Source organism: Onychomys torridus, chromosome 15 (assembly GCF_903995425.1).
Source record: "Onychomys torridus chromosome 15, mOncTor1.1, whole genome shotgun sequence".
NCBI classification, from domain to species: domain Eukaryota; kingdom Metazoa; phylum Chordata; class Mammalia; order Rodentia; family Cricetidae; genus Onychomys; species Onychomys torridus.
Window position 1 is genome coordinate 52,080,880 of NC_050457.1, and position 22,843 is coordinate 52,103,722.

The 22,843-nt window shown below is 42.9% G+C and overlaps 1 protein-coding gene across 3 annotated transcripts in view; it reads left to right on the forward strand.

Moving 5' to 3' along the window:
• Drosha (drosha ribonuclease III) overlaps nt 1-18,673 on the forward strand; it is a 115,864-nt gene extending 97,191 nt beyond the window's left edge. For all 3 annotated transcript variants that reach the window (XM_036206998.1, XM_036206999.1, XM_036207001.1), the window contains 6 exons: nt 7,832-7,973; nt 9,752-9,834; nt 9,917-10,020; nt 13,082-13,174; nt 13,945-13,991; nt 17,653-18,673. In XM_036206998.1, the coding sequence (XP_036062891.1) occupies nt 7,832-7,973; nt 9,752-9,834; nt 9,917-10,020; nt 13,082-13,174; nt 13,945-13,991; nt 17,653-17,783 (600 nt within the window). In that variant the 3' untranslated portion in view covers nt 17,784-18,673. The remainder of the gene's footprint in view (nt 1-7,831; nt 7,974-9,751; nt 9,835-9,916; nt 10,021-13,081; nt 13,175-13,944; nt 13,992-17,652) is intronic.
• Nucleotides 18,674-22,843: the final 4,170 nt, after the last annotated feature.

The window sequence follows — 22,843 nt, forward strand, 5'->3', positions numbered from 1 at the left end:
CCTTGCTGTCTTCAAATTAGAGTTTTTCTTAGATTGGTATTAGCAAATAATAAAACTATGGTACAGTAGTTTTGTACTGTATTGTTACAGAATGGTTTGGAAGAAATGACTAGCACCAGCAGATCTGTTGGCAAGACAAAGATGGTCAGTCATAAGCACAATTAAACATTGACGTGATTTTTCCTTCCTTGAAACAGCATCTCCATTGGCTGCTATCACTCTGTGTTCTGGACTTTCCTGTACCTCTTTTCTTAGCTGCTGTGTCCTTGACTCCTTTGCATGTTCAACTTATTCTTTATAGCTAGCAAATATGTCAGCATCTAAGAGGTCACTACTAGAGCATGTCTCCTTTAATATATTGTCTCTCAAACAGTCTATTCCGTGTGTATCAGCAGTTTCATCTTATTGGCAGAAAGCTTGCAACTGAGCTCTTCAGGCTCCCTTCTGTCCTAAGCTCCAGTTCCAGGTGCTAAAATGAAATAATAATATTCTTCTACCTCGGTCTTCTTGAAGCTTCCTGAGTAATGGGTTAATGACACCATCAGCTATTTGGTTCTGTGTGTCAGGAACCTGGAAGTCATCTTTGTCTCCTCCCTTTCTCTTCCTTCCTCCCAAGTTCTAACAGTGTTATTCCGTATTTCTGGAATGTGTCCTAATCTCCATCTCCTATAGCTGCCCTCCCAGTCCTGATCACCTGGATCACTAAAATGTGTTCTTCACAGCTATCAAAATGTTACAGGGAAAATGTGATTGTCAGGGAAACCCAATTAGAAGCAGTAACTTTTATAAAAATTACAAAGGATGGGAGGCTTACAGTTCTGGTCATACAAAGCACAGGGTAGTAGAGCATCCTTCTGCAAGAGGAGTGGGCTCCCCAAGTCCCCAGATTCCTTCTGGACCATCTGCTACTCTGGAAAAGCTTGCCTGGTATTTTTGAGGGCACTTTTGCACTCTGCCTAAGAGATGGACAGTTTAAAGCTGGATCCTTCAGGAGGCCCTGATCTCAGCATGGCTTGAAGTCATTTTTCTTCTATCAATTTGTACCCCGATGCAATCCATTTGGTGTGTTTCATCCAGAAGAGTCCTTTTACAACCGCTCTCCTGTGACTACACCAACCGGCCATTTATCCTCAATTTGCTGGCATCAAAATTGTCCCCGTTCTCAGTTGTCAGACCTCCCCTCTTCCTTCGACTTCTGCTCCATAGATGACCTCATCCTGTCTGTCTTGTGGTTTTGAAAACATCTGTATGCTACTTCCTGATTTATGTCCAAAGCCTTTCTTTCCTCCTCACATTGGACTCGTAGCTATGGGATGTAGCGATACATCTAGATATATAAACATGCAAGCCTTTAACTGGATTTCTAACAGGCACCTCAGACTTATGTGTCTAAAAAAAACAGTTTGCACCTCAGACCTGCTTCTCGCTCAGTGTTCTTCATGCTGATACAAATGACTCCATTAATTTGGTTGCCAGAGGCCTTAGGGTCATCCTTGTCTTTGCCTGGTCTTACACCTCCTCAGCTTGAGCATACCTGTGGACTTGAACTTCTCAGTCAGTTCCGAGTCTGACAGCAGCCCCACTGCTGATGCTGTCTGGCCACAGCCATGCTCTCCCGTCTACCTGGCCCTTTCCTCCAGTATTCTGTCTTCAGTGCAGTATATAGAGGGATTCTTTTTCTCCGTGTTGGAGACTGAACCCCAGGTTTGTCCATGTTAGGCAGGCACTCTTAGTGCTGAGCTGCACCCCTAGCAGACCATTTTGAAAGGGCAACCAGGTAACAAGTCTCCTTTGCATCAGACCTTGCATTCTTTCCACCTTCAAGGTGAAAGAAAATGCTGTTTAGTGTCCTCCCAGCTCCTTGACATTGGCCTACAAGAGTGGGGACTTTGCCTGTGCTGTGATATTCCTCTCTAGGTAATCCACGTAGCCAAATTCCTCATCCTCTTCCGCTCTCTGTTTAGTTAGCCTACTCCGCTTAAACAGGCAGTCCCTTCTTCTGGTTCCTAACTTCACTCCCTTTGATTGGCGCTTCATCTCCATTTTCTCCCTGGGACTAGGTATGTGTTGTTCTAGTCTTCTCCCATCAGAGTATACACTGAAAACATTGTGTCTTTTCTATTCTGAATTTTGGTTCATTGGGAAATTCCAGTTATATAGGTACTCAGAAAAATAGGCTTTGAATGAATGCTCTTCACAGCCCAGAGTAACGATCTTTAAGTCTGGTTTGGACAGTGGCTAGAGAACCAGGCAGACCCTTAGTGGTCTTGCTACACCTCTTCAGACTGTGTCACATGCTCTTTCCACTCTGCACCAGCCTGCTTGGTCCAGGCCTCTTCTGCCATTGCCTTAGCGCATGTGGCTCCTCTGCCTGGAAACTGGTCTACATCGGCCCTTTATTCTGCCTGGTATCATCTAGTATTCCCTCACTTGGCAGTTCTGACCTGACTTCTGGGTGGAGGAGAAGCTTCCCTGACCCCCTAGTCCACTGTCTTAAAGTCTGTGTTCCTTTCTATTCTAGCATTGATTCCAGCTTGCCTACTCCACTAGACTAGAAGTTCCATAAGAGCATGGTTGGTTTTCTCTCTAGCCCTGCAGAACCTAAGATAGGTTAGGTTCTCAATCCAAACTTGGTAAAGAAGTCAAGAGGGACAGATTGCAGGAGGGTAAGTTAGTTACACAGTGGGCAGAGGGAGTGGTTCTGTAGAGAAATGGCATGTTTCTGTGTGTTCAAAAGATGAACTGGACACTAACTTTTAAATGTGTGTGCAGATCACTGGCATTGCATTGGAAGGGTAGCAATTATTCCTTCTTGTGATTAAAAGCACTGGGTGGTAATAAATCACATTGGAAAGTCTAAGCATGGAGCCAGTTAGGAACACACTTGTTTTACAAAGAATAAAGACAACAGGACAAATGTAATTGTGTCTTCCAAGTTTTGCAGGTTGTTGAGGAAAAGTCTTGTCCTGTGAGTAAGTACTCAAAGAGCCTGCTCGGGAAGGAACATAGATCTAAACAGTTAATCCATAGTAAGCCTTAGCTTAATGGAGTTTGAATTGGGACGTCTGGGGGAGATCTTCTATCTAGACACTCAGGGTAAGCCTACCTGGTAGGGTCAGCGTGACTAGAGAGCACCAGAAAGAAAACCTTACTCAGGCCCGAATGCCTGTCCCACAACACTTGCAAAGGTGCGCTGCGCCCTTCCTACTTAGCACGTTGTCCCGCTGCTGAGCTAACAAGGGCTGCTCATTCCATGGCTGCCGTGTGCCAGGCACTGTGTCGGATGGTGATTGCACTAGCAAGATGAACTTGTGGAAGTGTTTTGCTTGATTTCCAAGGCGTGATGCAGGGTAATAGGAGAGAGAGCAGGGATTGCAAACGAAAAGCTTGAGAAGTGGTGATCTCATCCTGCCCTGCTGCCTCCGGATAGCAGAGTATAAATCATCCAGGCAGGCAGGTACCCTAGCCAACAGAGCTCTGAAAAGATGGATTCCCCAGCCTCCCGACAGAGGATTTCTCTATCACTGACATCAGTTGGCTCCTCACATCTGACCTGCATTCTGCCAGCTATCGTTTGTATACCTTTTCTTTAATTACCATGGGAACGGGAGGCCATCTAGCTACTACTCTTGGTAGAAGAGACCTGTGTGGCAGCTCACTGTAAATTTTAATTGTAGACTTTGCTTTCAGTCCACTGTTAAAGCCCTCAAAACAACAGACCTCAGTCTACTTGCCTTACACTAGGTGGCCCTCTTGGGTAGCCTATATCCTACGCTACGGTTTCCTCCTAGAAGCAAGGCTGACTAGGGAAGTTGAAGGAAACCAATAAATCTTGTCCTTATGGAAGTTTAAGTTTAAAGTAAGTGTGGGAGATTTCCATGCTGAGATTGTAGGAACATCCTGACTTCTCAAAACCAGAATCAGATTTAGAATATTTGTTGGCCCTTGGCTGGCATTAAGGGATCAGCAGTACCTTTGTCAGATTTTCAAAGGCATTAACTGTACTTTTATTTATTGTTTTTAGTTTAAAATTAAACTCTGAGGAGGGCTAGTTAAAAAAAAAAAAAAAGTTGATAGGGATAGGTAAGTATTTGGTTGAAGGGAGGATCTTGAAGGCAGTAAAGAAGTGGGTATCCAGCAGGTTTTGTATTAAAATAAAGATCTACAGGGATTCTAATTCTAGAACTTTCTAGAATTATTTCCCTATTACTGAAGAGTGAGCAAACCTTACCTGATGCTGCTGTGGATAGCACCTAGATTTCTCCTAAAGCTAAAAAGTAGATCATGCCCTCTGTAGAAAATAATAGTTACAGTGTCAGCATCTTGCCTTGCACTAGCCCCTTTAGGAATTCCTTATCCTCTGCAGGGACATTTAGACTTTCTTCCATCTCCTGTGGCCTTGCCTGTATCAGCTCTCCCTCACTTGGCTCTGATCTTTCTTCTAGCTCCCTCAGTGGTCACCTTGCCCTGTCACGGTTTCTACTTTTGCTGCTGTGGTTCATTCTCAGAGAACACCCTCCCAGCCATTTTCCCATGAACCACCTTACTCTTTTTTAGTTCTATGTTCATCAGAATCTATATGAACTTTCTTTTCCAAAAGGCAAGCACACCAAGCTCAGAGTTCAAAATTCTGATTCCTTGGTGTTTGGGAGAAATGTGGGTTTTACCAATACCTGAGAAGCATCTTAGACCTCAGTCTTGAAGTTGGGTAGAAGATTCTTGAGAGGAGTTACCCAGGTCAGCTTCTCTGGGAAGCTTGGTCGAGAAGAGCAGCTGTATGTTCCTGAGTCTGTGCTCGGGTCTCTGGAAGCATGGTGGTGACTGTTGTGGCTAGCCTGTGTGTGGCTCTCTTAGGAGTGGGTCCATGTGGAAGCACTTGAGAAGGATGCTGTTGATCCTGCTGGGGTCTCAGCCTCCACTGCTGCCATGCTGACCTCACATGATCACGGTTTTGCTTCTGTTGTCCATCCTCACTGTACCCATGATGATTTGCCAAAAAAACAGATTTATTCTGAAGTTGAATTCATCGGAGGACAAAGATAGAAATTGTCACTTTAATAACCCTCCATTTGGGCTTTCATGCTTCGAGAATAAAGTCTTACCTCATTTTACTTCATGTTCCAAATGTAAATGGACTACAAAAATGAGGTTAATTACTGGTTCCCCTTTCCTCATTGATTATTGGTTCATACTCTGAATTTTTAACATGAACTTCACAGATCTCAGTTACTGTTAGCTACCTTGCTGCTTTAAGCCCTGCCAGGGCTTGTCGTAAGGTAAAGCTGAAAGCATCCCCTCTTTTCATCCACACTGCTTTCTTTCTCTGTCAGACAGCATTACTCCATGGTACCAAAGGAGGATCTGTGGCCCTGGAAGTGGCAGCTGGGGCCTGATAGCTGGTGTCTTAGTTAGGGTTCTATTGCTGTGAAGAGACACCACGACCATGGCAACTCTTAGAAAGGAAAACATTTCACTGGGGCTGGCTTAACAGTTTCAGAGGTTTGTCCATTATCATCATGGAGGGACACGGTGGTGTGCAGGCAGACATGGTGCTGGAGAATGAGCTGAGAGTTCTACATCTTGATCTGCAGGCAGCAGAAGGGGACTGTGTCACTAGGTCTGGCTTGAGCTTTAAGACCTCAAAGCCCACCTCCACAGTGACATACTTCTTCCAACAAGGCCACACCTACTCCAACAAGACCATACCTCCTAATGTGCCATTCCCAATTGGCCAAGCGCTCAAACACATGAGTCTATGGGGCTATTTCTATTCAAAACACCACAGCCAGCAATGTGTCATCACTTGTGTGTGTTCTTGTTCATGTTGGGGTATTGGTCCTGGGACATGAACATGCCATATACACAGCCTGTGGAATTTCCCTTCTTACTCAAAGCGTGGATTCAACTTAACCCCATTCCCCGAATAAGCTTCCTACCCCTGTGGCATCTGCTTCAGATGAAAGAGGTAGTACTTTCAGCTCAGGTACTCTGTAAATTGGTTTGGATTTGGCCTTTTCAATTTTAACCTCTTTGTGGGTTTTAATTTTTATCTTTTTATTAGTATACATTAATTGTACAGAATAACATGTATATAATTAGTTTTAAAGAACTAGTGTTCTGAAGAAACAATGTAGTTAAGGGGAATAGGAAGGAAGTGGAGCAGAGACAGGTGAAGAGCTACAGTCTAAAATTCAATAGCAGGCATGGCTTATGAAGATCAAGTTGTATTTCTGCTTCATGAATCATTGCCAGACAAATTAAGAACATATTGTTCCTTATTTATCTATTGTCAAGGATTCAATATCAAGCACTGAGAATAAATCTTGGTGTTTCATAAGCTTTGTTGACACCATGGAGCCATAGAGCATAAAACTTGCATCTGATAAACACAGTGCACTATGGACCAGCGGCGAGTATGATGCTCGCATGACTCATCGCTGCTTCCTCCTGACCCCGTGTTCAGGAACCAACGGTTTGTTAGTGCTTCTGGTAAGGAAAGTTAGAGATTTAGGTGCAGTGTCCCCCCGAGTCTTAGGGATTAGGGATAATTATGTCAGTTCTTTCAAGTTTGAGGAGTTCCCATCTTGTTATCTATCTGCTTCCCCAGTCTGCCTTCCCATCTCTTTCCTAGTGCATGCTAAATGCTTAAATTGGGCTTGTTATGGACACTTGGAACGGATCAGTTGTGTAATTTTCGGGCAGTGTCTCACAGTACTATTTAAATAATCCTTGGAGGCCTGTTAGTAATCTTGACTTCCTAGTAGACATTTCTGTTTTGAATTCCTGAGGTTAAAATACAGAAATAATTTTGAAATTTGGGGCTGAAGTGATGGCTCAGTGGTTTAAAGAGCTCGCTGCTCCTGTAGAGGACCTGAGTTCTGTTACTAATATCCATGTGGGGAGGCATACAGCTGCCCCTCCAGGAATTCCAGCATCCTATGGTCTCCACAGGTATCTATGCACACATGAAAATACACAGTAAGTAAATAAAAATAAATCTTAAAAAATATATTTAAATTTGGTTAAACATAAAGTATCTGAGTATGAAAAGACTGAGATATGGGGTACATAATATAGATCTTTAATAATGATATAAATAAATAGCTCTTCCTTAAGTCATATAGTATCAAAATTAGGATCTGTGTCAGGAAATATGATGCTTCTTTTAGATTTAAAACAACTTTAAAAACAGGTTTGTTTGGATGTGCCCCCTATAATTATTGACTATGACTGATTATTTCAGGGTATGGGAAATTTGTTTGGGATGGTAAAAATGGGTAAGGTTTATAAAATTAATGTAACTGTACACAAAGAGGTATATTTTATTGGATGTAAATTATATTTAATTAACATGATTTTTTAAAAAGATGTATTTATTATGTATACAGAAGAGGGCACCAGATCTCATGACAGATGGTTGTGAGCCACCATGTGGTTGCTGGGAATTGAACTCAGGACCTCTGGAAGAGCAGTCGGTGCTCTTCACCTCTGAGCCATCTCTCCAGCCCGATTTTTAAGGTTTCAATGCTTCCTGGTTCGGTAGCTTTGAACTTGTTAGTAGTCGTACTGCTGTGCACCTCTCTCCCAAAGTCTTCTCGCTGCTACTAATTATGTGATTGAGTGTGTGCCTGTTGGGTTACATCGAGGTGGTAGGGCAGGGTGAGTTACTGAGGAGACAGTAGGAGCTTTGGAGTCTGTTGTAGTCACCGAGATCTTAACTCACCTGGTATCCCTTCATGATATGCTGTCCAGGTGGTTGGGTTCAACACAAGAGCAAAGGAGAGACCCGACTTCAGTGGTGTCTGACTGTGCCCCAATTCCTTCTTACCAGTTGCTGCGAAGTTCTTTAGTGAATAACAGAACTCAAGCCAAGGTGGCGGAGGAGCTGGGCATGCAGGAGTATGCCATCACCAACGACAAAACCAAGAGACCTGTGGCCCTGAGAACCAAGACACTGGCAGACCTTTTGGAATGTGAGTCCTCCTACAGTGTAAAGCTTTTTAACTAGCATGTTCAAGGTTAAGTTAAACTGACTAGAGCTTATTCTTCTCATGATGACGTTCTGGCTAAAGAACCTCTTTTCTCTCTTTTTCTAGTTTTTTTCAATGAAGTTCTGTATATTCCAGGTTAGCCTAGAAATTCCTGTGTAGTCAAAGGTGGCCTTGACCTCTTGGGTACTCCTGCCTCTACCTCCCAAGTGCTGGTATTACAGGCATGGGCTGTTTTTATTTATTTTTGCTTTTCACTAAGATGTGAATAATCTATTTTTTGTTCAGGTTATATTCTGGGGTGGCTGTTCCTCCCGTCATCCTGACTCTCAGTCACCAAATCCCTTTGTGAGAAGCAGTAATACGATGTGAAGATTTGTTGCTGTGACTCACAGTAGTGGTTTTCTTTTGTTTGTTTGTTTTTGCTACCCAGCATCCTTCATAAAGAGACACAGGTGACAGGATAACTTATTCACTAAATACTGAAATTACCAACTACATATTTTGAGTGAGTACAAAACTCTAAACAGACTCCATGTTTTACGTTTTCTGATACGGTCTGAAAGCATTATAATTAATTCCATTATAGCTAATTAAGGGATTATACACATAATTTTATTATTTCTAATATTACTTCAAAGGGACTAGAATATTCTATGGGCCTTAGAGCTTTTTATGTTATAGTATTTTTCAGAATTGGAATTATATGCAAATACTAAAGTCTGCTGTGCAAACTAGCTGACTTACAAAGCATAGACAATCTAATCAAGACACCTAAAGAGAAGAGAAACTCAATTGAGTGATCAATGTCACTGGCCCTTTTAATTTCGCTCAATGAAAGATACTTTCAGTCTCTTAAATAAATACACTATTTGTCTACTTAGTTAAAATTCTTTGAAATGAACTCATCTTTAGAACTGTCCCTTATTAATTCAGTTACATAGATTATTGTGTTGTCATTGAGTTGTTTTTAATGTGTACGGATAGAATCTTTAAATTTCTCATTTCTTTTCCTGTTTCTGAACTTTAACCTGGAACTGGTTCACGAGCGGTCTCAAGATTGGTGTTGGGCACAGTGGCTCCAGAGATGTGCTTATTCCGTCATCATCTGATCTGTTAACTTGGTTAACTAGGTTTTCCCAGACACCGTTCCTAGTCTGCACTGTAGCATTTGGTATAGTTTTTACACCCAGTGGTTCTCAACCTATGGGTCATTACCCTTTGGGGGAAACAACCCTTTCGCAGGCGTGACCTAAGACTCTTGGAAAACACAGATGTTTATATTACCATTTGTAACAGAAGCAGTGAAAATGACTTTATGGTGTGGGGTCGCCACAACATGAGGACCTGTACTAAGGGTCGAAGCAGCAGGAGGGTTGAGAACTGCTGGTTCAGACTGTTCACATAGTCCCTAGATAAGTGCATTTCAGTCTCTGTGTTCTGTGATTTTTCATCCTAACCACACGACTGTGTTGGTGCTTCTGGTGTTAGTGATAAAGGGTACAGTTGTATTTGAAGAAAAAAGAAAGAATTATGCTTAGAAAAGTGTCTAGAAGTCAAAAACCTTGTGAAAATACTGCTCAGCTCTAAGGGCCGGGAGATGGCTCAGTGAGCTTATACGGCCCTTGTGGAGGACCCAAGTTCTGTTCCGTTTTCACCCATGTTGACACACATATACATGTAATTAAATAGGAAGATGCATAAAAATGAATCTGTTTCTGGCAAATGGCAGTGCACTGCTTATTTCACGTTCTGTTTTTCAGCATTTATTGCAGCTCTGTACATTGACAAGGACTTGGAATATGTGCATACTTTCATGAACGTCTGCTTCTTTCCACGGCTGAAGGTGAGCTCTAACACTGTCGTCACTGTGTGCTCTGTTTCCGGTGGTCTGCACCGCAGCACTCAGCGCTCTGTCTGATCCACAGGAGTTCATTTTGAACCAGGACTGGAATGACCCCAAATCGCAGCTACAGCAGTGTTGCCTGACGCTGAGGACGGAGGGGAAAGAGCCAGACATTCCCTTGTACAAGTAAGTGCTTCCTGCACGCCCACCACTGACCACAGTGTTCTCAGTGGCTCGTTCGTGGGCTTAGATGGAAAACGCATGGATGACATGGATGATGGAGAGACTTCAGAAGACACTGGATAAGCCCTGAAGTGCTCTGTCGTAGCAGCTAGAAGTGGGTGCATCTTGATTTTCCCTGCTTTCTCCCAGGTACAAATCTCTATGACCTCCAGTCTGCCTGGCAGGAAGATCTACTAAGACTATATAGCAATTCAGATGCAGTATTTGTTGATTTTTGAGGTGTATTTATTAATGTGTGTGTGTGTGTGTGTGTGTGTGTGTGTGTGTGTGTGTGTGTGTGTGCCTGCATATATGTTTGTGCATCATATGAGTGGTTGGTGCCTGTGGGGGTCAGAAAGGAACTGGAGTCACAGACGCTTGTGAGCTGCCTTTGGGTGCTGGGAATTGAACTTGGACCCTCTTCAGGAGGAACAAGTGCTCTTAACCCCTGAGCTTACCTGTCAAGCCCCCCAGGTGAAGTAGGTTTTTTGTACAGTTTTTACGTGTCTGATTTCTTGTGGGGTGGTGAGCTGGGTGTTGTCTGCAGCAATATTCGAGTGCTGATTTGTGCTCTCGGTGAGTACAAGGGAAGCTGGCAGCCTTGGTCTGCTATTTAAGACTGTCTCCCGTGAGTCTCTGTCGGCCTCTGTCATGTCTCTCGCGGGCAGGAATGGAACAAGTGTTTACTGCTGCTACTTTGTTAGTGCTTGGTCCTCCTGGAATTCCAGTCAAAAGTTGCCTTCCACTTTCCAGTATAGCCCGAGGACGTTCCAAAGCAATGTGCATGAGTAACGAATGGGTCACTATATCACATAACCCAGTATTGTTAAAAACAGATTTGACTCGTATCGTGTGATGTCCACATGTGGATTGAGAAGGGCTTTAAATGGGAATTGCAAAGTAAGGAATCATTAGCGCACCTGGCTGCCTCCCAGGATATGTTGATACATGATTTTAGGGATGCTTTAAAGTCTAGTTTCACTGGGCTGGAGAATCCTCAACAGTTCAGAACACTTGCTGCTCTTGCAGAGGGACCCGAGTTCAGTTCCCAGTACCCACATTGGCGGGGGCTCACAACCATCTGTAACCCAGCTCCCAGGATCAGGTGCTCCTCTGGCCTCGGTGGGTAGCTGCATATGCTTACTGCTCTCATTGACGGCTTGAACCTGGAGAGTGAGGGGCTAAAAGTGAGCCGACTAACTTTATTCAGAGCATCAGGCAATTTATACTCTGAGGGATATGAAGAATCACATGACTAAGGTGCTCAGTCACAGGGCAGGCCACACATGACAAAAAACATGTTTTTCCATAGAGGCATCTGAATAACAGCTGAAATACACTCACGCCCATGCACTACACCCGGGAGGAGCCCGAAAACACACTCCAAGAGCATTTCTGTGTTTTGTACAAACTGAGGTCACAAGGCCCTTGTCTCGTTTTCTTGGAGTTTTCTCACAAACACTCAGAATTCTTACATGACTTCATTCTTAAACTGTGTTCACACACGCACACACGCACACACATACATTATTCTTTATTAATTAAAAATAGTCTAGTTTCAATAGTGTTTGCTCCATGCCTTTGGGAACACAAGGTTCTAAGCATACCAGTTTGTACAGGTGCATTCCTTCTGAGAACCCCTCCTTTTGGACTTTCAGACTCCATTAAACAATAGTCACAACAGTTTATGAGCTTTTGTGCAGCCAGTCAAAGAGAGGCCAGAAGACTAGTCCCCCTATGGCCAGCTACTCTAAACTGTGCACGTGGCTGTCAGTGTGAAAGTTTTTCTTTGTTGGGGAAAACCCCTAAATATTTAGAAGTAGCTTATTAATCTGTCTGATAAGCATAATGAATACGCTATGTGATGTGAATGTCTCAAAGACTCTCTCCATCACAGTGATAACTGAGGGTCAATGATAAAGATGATGCCTGTCTTACAGCACAGGCATGATTGCTTTAGTAAGAACTACCTTTCATGGAGGCTGGAGAGATGGCTCAGTGGTTAGGAGCACTGGCTGCTCTTCCAGAGAACCCGGGTTCAATTCCCAGCACCCACATGGCAGCTCACAACTGTCTGTAACTCCAGTTCCAGGGGATCCATGGCACCAGGTATGCATGTGGGGCACATATATATGCATGCAGGCAAAATACTCATGCACATAAAGTTAAAATAAATAAATCTTAAAAAAAAAAAAAAAACAAAAAACAACTACCTTTAAGAAGCCACAGTGTGCACCTCTTAAGTGTGTAAACACAAAGGAAATTGCTACGCTCTCTGCCCATGTGTCTTCCCACAAGATGATGACTTTGTTCTTGTTATCAAGATGATGGGCTTGTTTTACATAGTTTCCATGATTACGGTGTTCATTCCACTATCATTCTTGGCTACTTTTAATTTCCCTTTTCCATGAGTTATCAGTTTTTTTACATTAGAAATCTGCACCTTGTCATTACATCTGGAGTACCTGGAGCTTTGTTTTTTAGTGATTGTGTTATATACTTGCCTTTATAGCATATCTCTGAAATGATCACAGATGTTTCAGAAATTAAATATGTTTTCTAATCTCTTCAGTAAAATACTAGACATTAGAAAGAATCCATAAAGGGTGTGAAACCATTGAGGTGTGACTTGAGGCGTTATTACCCATTTATTGCTTTTAGCTGTGATAAACATTGTAAAATAACTAAAGCCCTCAATTCTTCATATAAAAGTTTGTTAATTATGTGATACTCAAATATCCACACTTAGAAGTTGTTTTAAAGTATTACATATGTGCCCTCAGATACTATTTCTATTTGAGAAAAATAAACTGCAATGTAGATATTTTTTCAGATTTCCTATTTCAAAGCTCTCTATATAACAAATCAAAAATTGAACCACTTCCTTTTTCCATATTTCTTGTTATTTTTATGTTCCCCTCTTTCTGCCATCAGAATAAGGTTTTTTGTTTGTTTTGTTACTTTGTCAGTTATATGATATCAAGTAATTGAGCATTTTGTCATAATTGATGTTCTCTCCTTTCAGGACTCTGCAGACAGTGGGGCCATCCCATGCTAGAACCTACACCGTGGCTGTTTACTTCAAAGGAGAAAGGATAGGCTGTGGGAAAGGCCCAAGGTAGGAGAGGGAGACGTTTGTTTCATTGAGTGTGTGTCTGTGTTCAGGAAAGTCCCTACCTGGTATTTCAAAGCTCTGCAGTCTCTATTGCAAAATTAGAATGTGGTGTGTCTGCAGTTAGAGCGGAATGAATCCCGAGGACCAGTGTCTCCTCGAAGGCAGCTGTGAAGCCTGGTAATCAGCCTTGGAGCGGGCATGCTGTTACACAGGGGCCTGGGCCGTGGGGAGGAAACCCTGTCATTTGCCACACTGGTCAGTTGTGCCCAGTGGCAGCCTCTGCAGAGTTCAGATGTGTAAGATGTGTCATGGTGTGCCTGGCACAGCCGTTAGACATTTCATTTCCTATCACTTGAGCTTTGTGGGCATTCTTACCATTTTTTAGGAAAAGGAATTATAGTTATTATCTCCTTTCTTTGAACCCTCTAATCTGTGCCTTGCCTTTTCTCTCTGTACACATTTGATCCTTTCATGTTTAAACTTTACACGGGGTATTTTTCAGACTGAAATACTTCAGACCTAATGTACACGGGAGGTGTTCTGCTGCAGTGTTAGACATGTGGAACAAATACCTCAAAGAGGCTTGTGCAAATCAAAGGCTCTCCTGCGTGCTCTTGTGTATTTTCCCAGCCATGCAGTTCAGTGTGTGAGGGAAGTAATCACGTGGCATTTTATGCACGAGATAGGACAATCGGTGTTAATAATTTGTAGCTGTAATTTGTGTTGTTGGAGAGGCAAACCTTTAAAGTCTACCTCACCATTTTATTCGACAGTATCCAGCAGGCAGAAATGGGAGCAGCAATGGACGCACTTGAGAAATGTAAGCCTATCTCTTCTATAATTACACCTTCGTAACGTAATGAGTGTTTTGTGGAAGGAAAATGAGCAAGTAGAGGAATGGTTAAGTTCTGATCGAATGTGATCTTATTTTCTTCATAATTATCCTCCATACGGAGTACAGAAGACGGTGTGCTATGTATGAAGCACACGTAATTTTTCCAAGGCATTTCTTCCTAAGTGGGTCTGGTTTTCATTTTCCTTCTTTACATAGAGCTCTACTGTCAGCATAGGAACCTCTGTGAGTGGCATGTTGTTTCTGACCGTACTTCCCCATACTTTATAGTCATGTAAGCCAGGCATGGTGACACATGCATGGTCTGCAGTTCCAGCTCTTGGGTGGTAGATTCAGGAGATCATGAGTTTGAGGTTACCTGAAGCTATATTGTGTGCTCAAGGTGAGGCTGGGCCACATGAGACCTTGCTTCAAAGCAAAACAAAACAAATGAAATAAAACAATAGTATGTAAATGGGCTTGGTGATGCATGCCTTTAATCTCAGTACTCAGTAGGCAGAGGCCTGTGGGTCTCTGAGTTCAAGACCAGCCTTGTCTACACAGAGAAATCTTGTCTGGAAACCTCACCCCCCACCCCCCCAAAAAAAAATCTTGTGTAGACATAAACATATACATGGGGAGATTTTTTTTTTGTTTAGTTTTTAACCATTGTCTTATTTGAATTCGATGGTAACTATATACTTCTGCATACGTTTACATGCTAATGTATGTATATAATAAGATATCTTACTTTTGTCCAGTATGTCATGGGCAGCCCTGTGAGTCATAAAATATAGAGTGGCTCCAATTTAGTCTTTCTTAATAGTTGCAGACTATTTTCTGCTGTGGGTGTGCAATTTTTTTTTTAAATAATTTATTTAACTTTATTTTGTGTGCATTGGTGTGAGAGTGTCAGATGTCCTGGAACTGGAGTTACAGGCAGTTGTGAGCTGCCATGTGGGTGCTGGGAATTGAACCCGGGTCCTCCGAAAGAACAGCTGGTGCTCTTAACCTCTGAGCCATTTCTCCAGCCTGGGTATGCTATATTTTATTGATGATTTTTCTCATGATTGGTGACTACTTTGTGTGTGTGTTCAGTGTCTACAATAAATGTCTATATTGTGGTGTATTTAGTTCTGGGGATATAGACTGTCTCCAGAGTGGAATGCCCATTTTAAAGAAACTCCAGTTGCCTAACAGACCATGGAGAGAGCTGCCTGGTCTTGTAAATCGAAGGCATGAGTCAGGACACTGTCCTCCGAGGCCTACTGTGCCGCACCGAAGGGCTTGTGGGCACAGTATGCCAATGCTTCAAGAACCAGCTATAGGACTGGGAGAGAGTGAGCACTCACGCTCAAAGTGAAGTGGGTTCTCAGGCTTGAGAGAGGTTCTGGGAAAGGTTAGAGGAAATCAGCAGACAACGGCTTACTGTTGAGGGTCAGAAGCCAGGGCTGCCTGGGTCTAGCATTGGTGGAATCCGCACTGAGAATTTTACATTGACTTTTTTTTTTTTAGACTGTTTTCATTGATTGTTTGTATGAATGCATCATCGTTTATTGAAGTAGAGTGGGATTCTATTTTTCTAGTTAAAACAAGAGTCCCTCTTGCACCCCTGCACCCCCAGCTTCTGATGCTTATATTCAGCTATAAGATGGTACTGGAAAAATTACTAGTCCCCAAAAGAACCGATAGGAGTGGATTACTTAAATGCTGGAAGGTAATTTGGCTTTATGTCAGGTCCTTAAAGAAGTTCTCACCTTTTGGTTCTGATTCCATTTCTAGGAGTCCAACTTAAGGAAATGCTTAGATTCTGACTAGATTAGATTCACATACCACAGCAGTCATGACAACTTGATTTATAATAGCAAAATATTTAAATAAAATGAAAGCGCACATTAAACAGTAAGCTTATCAGTAAATGATATCCCAGGGGTTGGCAAACATTTTCTGTGAAGGACCAGCTGCATGTATTTAGGCTTCCACAGGTCATAATCTGTCTCAGTTACTAAATTCTGACTTGGTGGCGCACAAATACAGGTGGTGTCAAACGTCTGTGTCTGTTTTAGTTACAGAAACCGATTGAGAGCTGTGTTTGGCCTGTTGGCAATAGTTTACCGATTCCTGAATATCCAAGTGTGATATTTTTGTAGCTATTGAAATAATGCTGTTGAAGACTGATAACAGAAGCAAAGGAAAATATGTATCCATAAACACATACCAGTGTAGGGATTGAGCGTGGAAAGATTGTCACTGTTTGTGTAGTGTATGTGTTCACACATGTACAAGACACATATATGTTACTAGATACATGTAGTAAAGCTATTCTAAACAAAGCACTGTGGATACATTCTGAAAGCTTGCTTGTTCATGGTTAGCTATGAACAGTAAGACTTTAGTCCAAGCTCATTTACACAGTAGAATCTACTGAAGAAACAGGGCTTATTTAGCAGAAACTTTTCACTGAGTTTGGGGGATTTGTTTGACTTTTTTTTTTTAAACTACTTACAGTATTAGAAGTCAAAAGTATTCAGTATGTGAGGGCTCAGTGTTCCTGTCTTAGTTCTCAAGTGCTGATTTCATGGTCTTGCTAATCACTCACTCTCAGATACACTTGGACTTTATGATTCACTGTTCGTCTTCCAAGTGCTTCTCTACCCTGTCCCTGCCGTCACCAACCTGTAGTGAAGATGGGACACAGTATAGAAAAGATAAAAAAAAAGAGTTTAGGAGCATGTTGCATATAGACAGATACACTTCATCATGCTCCGCCCTCCAGCAAACAAGGAAACAGACTTGCTTTCCTGGGTAAGCCACCTCCTTTCACCTCCAACTCCTCGTGTGTGAAAAACAGAATAATCCTTTCTAAGAACACTCCCTTTGCTGGCCAGGCAGAGCTGTGTTCTTTTTCCATGTGTTGTCCGCCAGCATGTGTCCTTTGTGACCTTTGTCTGAGTGTGTCACTGGCTAGGTACACGCCATGACGGTTTCTCACTCTGCTGGATTTCTCAACTCATCGGCGCACTGACACTGTGTGTGCTTCATGGGACAAGAGAACTGTGCAATTTCTAAATCTTCATCCAAATTTTCATTGTGTCTTCGCTTTTACATGAGGTCAGATCTCAGACTAAATATAGCTCAACTGTACCACTGAGTGACAGTTCTCCTTTTATCAAATCAGAGTTCTCCATATGCATTACCTTTGCGAATACAGCTCTGGCCTTTGATGGTCCTCTAAAGATAGACTTGCTCCCCGGACAGAGTGACTGAATGTGGCCTCCTTTTGTTCCTCTCTGAGAAACTTTGCTTTGTGGTAAATAAGGGTATGATAGCATTGCTTGCAGGGAGCTTTTAGTTTGAGCCTTTCCAAACTGTAAGACCCTAAATTCCTTCACTCTTCCCGTCTCCCTGAAGACACTCATAGAGAATGCTGCTTAGAGCACCTGCCTTTTTCAAAAGTACTCCAGAATCTTACGTCTCTATTTTAACTTGCTGTGTGCTTTGGTGCCTTTACTAGGTTTTATATCCAATATTGAAATTAGAGTTTCACAAAATATAACACAATGACGTATGTGTGACGCGTGTGTCTGCCGCCGTTGTTTGCACCCGTGGATATCCTTTATGAAGTACTAAACATATCTCCTTGTGTCAGATAACTTCCCCCAGATGGCCCATCAGAAGCGCTTCATTGAACGGAAATACAGACAAGAGTTAAAAGAAATGAGATGGGAAAGAGAGCATCAAGAGAGAGAGCCAGATGAGGCCGAAGACATAAAGAAGTAAAGGAGGGCACGGAGTGCTGGCGCATTTTCTTGCCTAAGAACTGTGACTGCTGCCCATCGAGACCTAGCCTAGTTTTCCTTCAATGAATGAAGTGTGCGCCCATTGAAATAAAACTCCAAGTCAAACTGCGATTGTTGTTTCATTGATTAGATGTTCTGTTTCTAGCTGGATGGTCTTTATTACAGAGTATTTGATTTCTGTGTACTGGGTTGCATTAGTCCCTTTATTTTACTTTTAAAAGATTAAAATTCAGGAAACCATATTCTATGGAATGTCATTGTTTTCTGTTTCAGATTGTGACTTCAGACTATTGGCTGATGAGGAACAAGCTCACTTTACTAGATTTACAAATCTATCTAGTATATTGGTATTTGTCACTACTGATTATGGTAACACATTTCCTTTTTTGCAATCTGCATTGTTGGTCAAATTTTTCAGCTTTCATCTGGATGTTTCTCTAGTACTCATGAGTGAATAAGGAGCTAACCCATTGCAGGCAGTAGTGAGTGTGGTGTAGAAGAAACCCGTTGAGCGTCTGACCAGTTAATGGAGCTGCAGAAGGACTCCAGTGAGTCACACACATTCTTGGAGTCATCTGAGCAGGGAAGAAATCGCTGTGCTATGTCAGAACATCTTTTAAACAGCTGCCCTCACCCTGGGCTTTGTAGTCCTTACCCAAGTTTATAGTCTCAGTGTCTCCTGAAGTTGTATTTAATTTTATGTGTGTGGAGTAGGGGTCGGAAGGGCTAAGAGTCACGAAGAAAAGTTTCCATAGCTTTTATCAGCTTCTCTAATGGTCCCCTAGTAAAAAGACAACTTTTTCCTTTAAACAGTTATTTTACGCTGAACATCCAGGGTTTCTTATTAATAAAAGAAAAACTTTCTTGTAACACAAATGTGTTTTACTCATTATTTCAACAGATATAATAGAGCAAATGTTTTCTGTGTATCAGGTACTGTTCCAGGCTCTAAGGATACAGCAGTGAACAAAACAGACCACACCCCCCACCTCAGGGAGTTTGTGTGCTAACACAAGGACACCCCAATTTACAAGGGACAAGTAAAGCAGGGAAGTTGGTAGGTGCAGTTTCAAGTGGGGTGGTAGAGGAAGTCTCCCTGAAAGGATATCATTGAATTAAGATGAGGACAGGAGAGCACTGTTTGGGGACCTGGAAATGTTTCTTATCTTTCTAATGACACATTATTGGACATTCTAAAATGTATTTTAGCAGTAGAAAGAACTGTTCCTTTGAAAATATTAGTAAGCACAAGCAAGAAAGTAAACCCCTCATGGTTCCATCACCCACAGAATTTGTATATCCTGTCGGACCTGTGTTTGTTCACAGGTACAGCTCCCTCAAGCATTTAGTCCATGGGATGCTGTATAGTCAGTTTCCATTGCCTGTTTAAAATTATCTGGCATGGGGTGTTGAACACATGTTATTGCCGATGGCAGTACGGATGTATCATCTTTAGCTGAGACACTGAAAGATGTGTAGGTTGTAAAAAGTACATCACGTGTTCTGGCTTTGCACCCTCCAGGGAGGAGGGGTGGCCTCCCTCAGGCTTGTGCCTGGAGGAGAAAGGTCATACTGGTGTCTCCCCCCCTGGTGTCTTCCTCAGGGAAGCTGAGGACAGGACGGGGCGGGCCAGCACTGGGGAGGGAGAAGAGCTTGCGCCTGTTGTTTACAGCACGTCTCCCATGCCATTAGTGCAGTCACGCCTGAGCATTATATAAGTTACACATTCATTGGACAGCAGGACAGGAAGTGAGGAATGCGGGACTCCTGGGTGGCCTTGACAGGGATGACAATGGTGGCCTATGACACATATTTGGGTTAAGACAACTCTCCACCATGTGGCTCCAGGGATGGGCCTTGGTCATCCTGCAGCTCGTCCTTTTATTTATTTATTTTTTAAATTTTAAATAATCATTTTCATGAATCTTAAATGTTCCAAAGTAATGCCAAGTTCAGTGTCTGAGTCAAAAAAATCTTTATTGGGACTTGTCCCCTGACCCTTTTCTGCTTCCTAAAGTGAAGGGTCTTGAATATGGGAGAAGTAAGGTCTAGAAATACCAGCATAGCTCTTGTCATGGGGACTTGCAGGCACATCAGAGCAGACTGGCTACTGTGACCACAGACTCCAGCCTTCTCTCCACCCAGTGTCATTATTCCAGTTCTGCTGAGGGCTAAGTTCGTGCAGTAACTCAACGGAATGTAAGTCCTGTTGGTCACTGAATCGGAAGGTTGCTTGGTGTGGTTGAGAGGACAATTAAATGATGCTGTGTATGGAGATGACCCTTCGCAGAGGGACTCAGCTCCAAGAGAGGGGATGAAGGGAGTGCAGCCCAGCCTGGAATTTGCAGTTGGGTTTATAAGTCTGGGGTAGTAAGCAGGAGATGCTGAATGTGTGGGCTATGTGAGAAACATTTATCTGTGTACCATAGCTGAAACTTGGGACTTGTCCTGCACCAAATATTGCCTTGAGTAATGCATCTGCACTTAGATGCAATTAAGTGTTCATCAGCCCAGCCATATGAAAAGAACTTGTTCGCTCACAGGCTTCTTGCACTGATGCTTACTTATGACTCAGAACTTCCCCTGTGTACAGATTAAGAGATGTTAAGATTGACAACCGTGAAACAGTCCTACTTACAAATTAGGGGTTTTCAGAGCACACTGCATTAAAGGTTTACTAGAATTTGTAGCATATACCACATCCTGGGCTTAAGGTTACAGGGCAAGCCCTTGTCTGGAGGGGGCTCACTGTTGAGGAAAGGAAATGCCCATCCGTGTGTGTCGGGGGCCACACAGGACCAGGCGAGAATGACCTGTTCCTTTCAGAAGGTTGGGGTTCAGTCTGATCACGAGGGGATGGCCTGCCCCACTACATGGACTCTACCCGCTGGACAAAAAGACTTTTTCAAGTCCAACATTTTATTTAACCAAAATAGTATTGTGACACCGTAAAATTGCCAACACGGTCTTAAAAACATGTAATAACCAGTCTATCTGCACATGTGCAGTTGGCTGCTTCAAGGAATGATTTAGATAAGGTTCATGGCGTGTTTACATTTGGTTTTTATAGACTCTTAAGTGACTTTTGACCGAGAGGAGTCCTGTATCCCCTTTTTTCCTGACCAGTTGAAGAAACCACATCAATGCACGGTGTTCCGTATCTGGGTTGTAACACGTTGCTTTCCTGCATCATCAGATGCTTCTTCCCTGTTTACTCTAGGTTGAGTCTAAGCTTTGGTTTTAGAGGGAGGTTGGAAATGTTTGACAGATGTGTATTTTAGAAACACTCCTTCCCTAACTATTATTCCAATAGTGCCATTTATTTCCTTCTTTTTGGCAATAGATGATTGGGATGGTTAATTTTCTGTCAGATGGGAAAGCTACAGGTGTTTTAAGAGACAAAGTTTGGGGTAATTTGATATCTCGTGGGCCCTCTTATGGCCTCTAGAGTAAAAGTTTCTCACAGTGGCATGGGAATTAGATGTGAGCAGGGGACATCAGCCTTTTACACAGCCCTGTCTACAGACTGTCCAACCTACAGCATTATCTCCTCTCTTCCCTCCAGGGCCTTGACTGCCCTAAGTAGGTCATCTCTTTACTAATCATTTCTTACCTTTGGCTTCAGCTCAGGTACTAACTCCAGTCAGCCATTTCCTGGGTCTCAAATGAAGTGTCCATTTGGTTCTTCCTGGTCCATTCTATTCTCATCCATACTCGTGTGTGTGTGTGTGTGTGTGTGTGTGTGTGTGTGTGTGTGTGTGTGTGTCCCTTCCTCTCTCCTCTCCCCGACCCCCATCTTCTTAGCCGTGGATATCCTGGAACTTAAGAGATCCAAGTGCCTCTGCCAAGTGCTGAGATTAAAGGATTAAATCTTAATTGTCCCGTGGCTTACCCACCTTCCCTCGCTAGCCCGCCTCTCCTGATGAGCAGGACCACCGTGAATCTACCTTAGAAGCAATGGCTTCTAGCACCCCACTCTGCTCCTGTGGACTCTCCTGGCTGTTCTCCCATGAGCCTCAGCTACCTCCAGCAATAATGTAGCTTCCTTTATACCATCTTCCTGAAGGACCTCTTGAGACTGAGGTGAGGAGAATGACCCATTGGGATCCACTGGACTGTGCCTGCCCTCTCAGGATCTCGTGCACTTGGATCCGGCAGGAACTAGATTCTCAGACTGAACCCCAGGAGCCCCGGTAGAATCCAGCCAGAAGTAGAGTGCCTTTTGCCTGCCTTGGCTTGTCGTCTTTTCCAAGGCAGAAGCTCCCAGGAAGTGGACAAGTTAGATGTCACCTCTGGGAGCTCTATGACAGTAATGGCCTCAGAAACCAGTAACGGAAGCTTAGTGTTTGGCGACAGAGCAAACTGGAGGCTTGGGACAGGCTTTTCCCACCAACGCCGGTTACCTTCAGCCTCGGCTCCCTCTCCAATATGCTCCACCTTTACTTAATCTTATGTCGTCTTTGACAACACATCTTGCTTTTATTTCTAACTAAATTGTCACCAAACTGCTGCTGTTTAGTACTTTGGGAACTGTTCTGAGTTTAATTCTAAATCAAACCCCAGAGCGTTTTTCCCTTGCAGGGAAAACCCCAGATAGATTCTTACCACAAATTCAACTCACAAATCTGGGGCTCAGAGACATCCTTTTGAGGAGAACCCTTCCCCCATTTCTGCCAGTGATCCCATGGTAAGTGAAGCCCACTGTCCATGACTCCGGTAGATGCCCATGAACGTTCTTTCACTTCATATTAGGAGAAAGTTTTAAATGAAGTGTTGTTTTTTTTTAAATCCGGCTAGCTAATCATTTGTATGCTGCATATCAGCCCATCGAGATTTGAACAACTAATGAAAATGCAGTGAGACGTAATGGTGGCGTGTCTAATGCTCACCTTTATTATTGCACTAATGGGGGTCTCAGGCAGCTGTGGAGAACAGTGGCTGCCCCTGACTAGAATTCAGCTGGAAAGATCAAGAGAGAACCCTAATTGCCTTTCTTCTGAGATCAAACAATTGACTTAATTCTCCAGGCCTCCACATGGA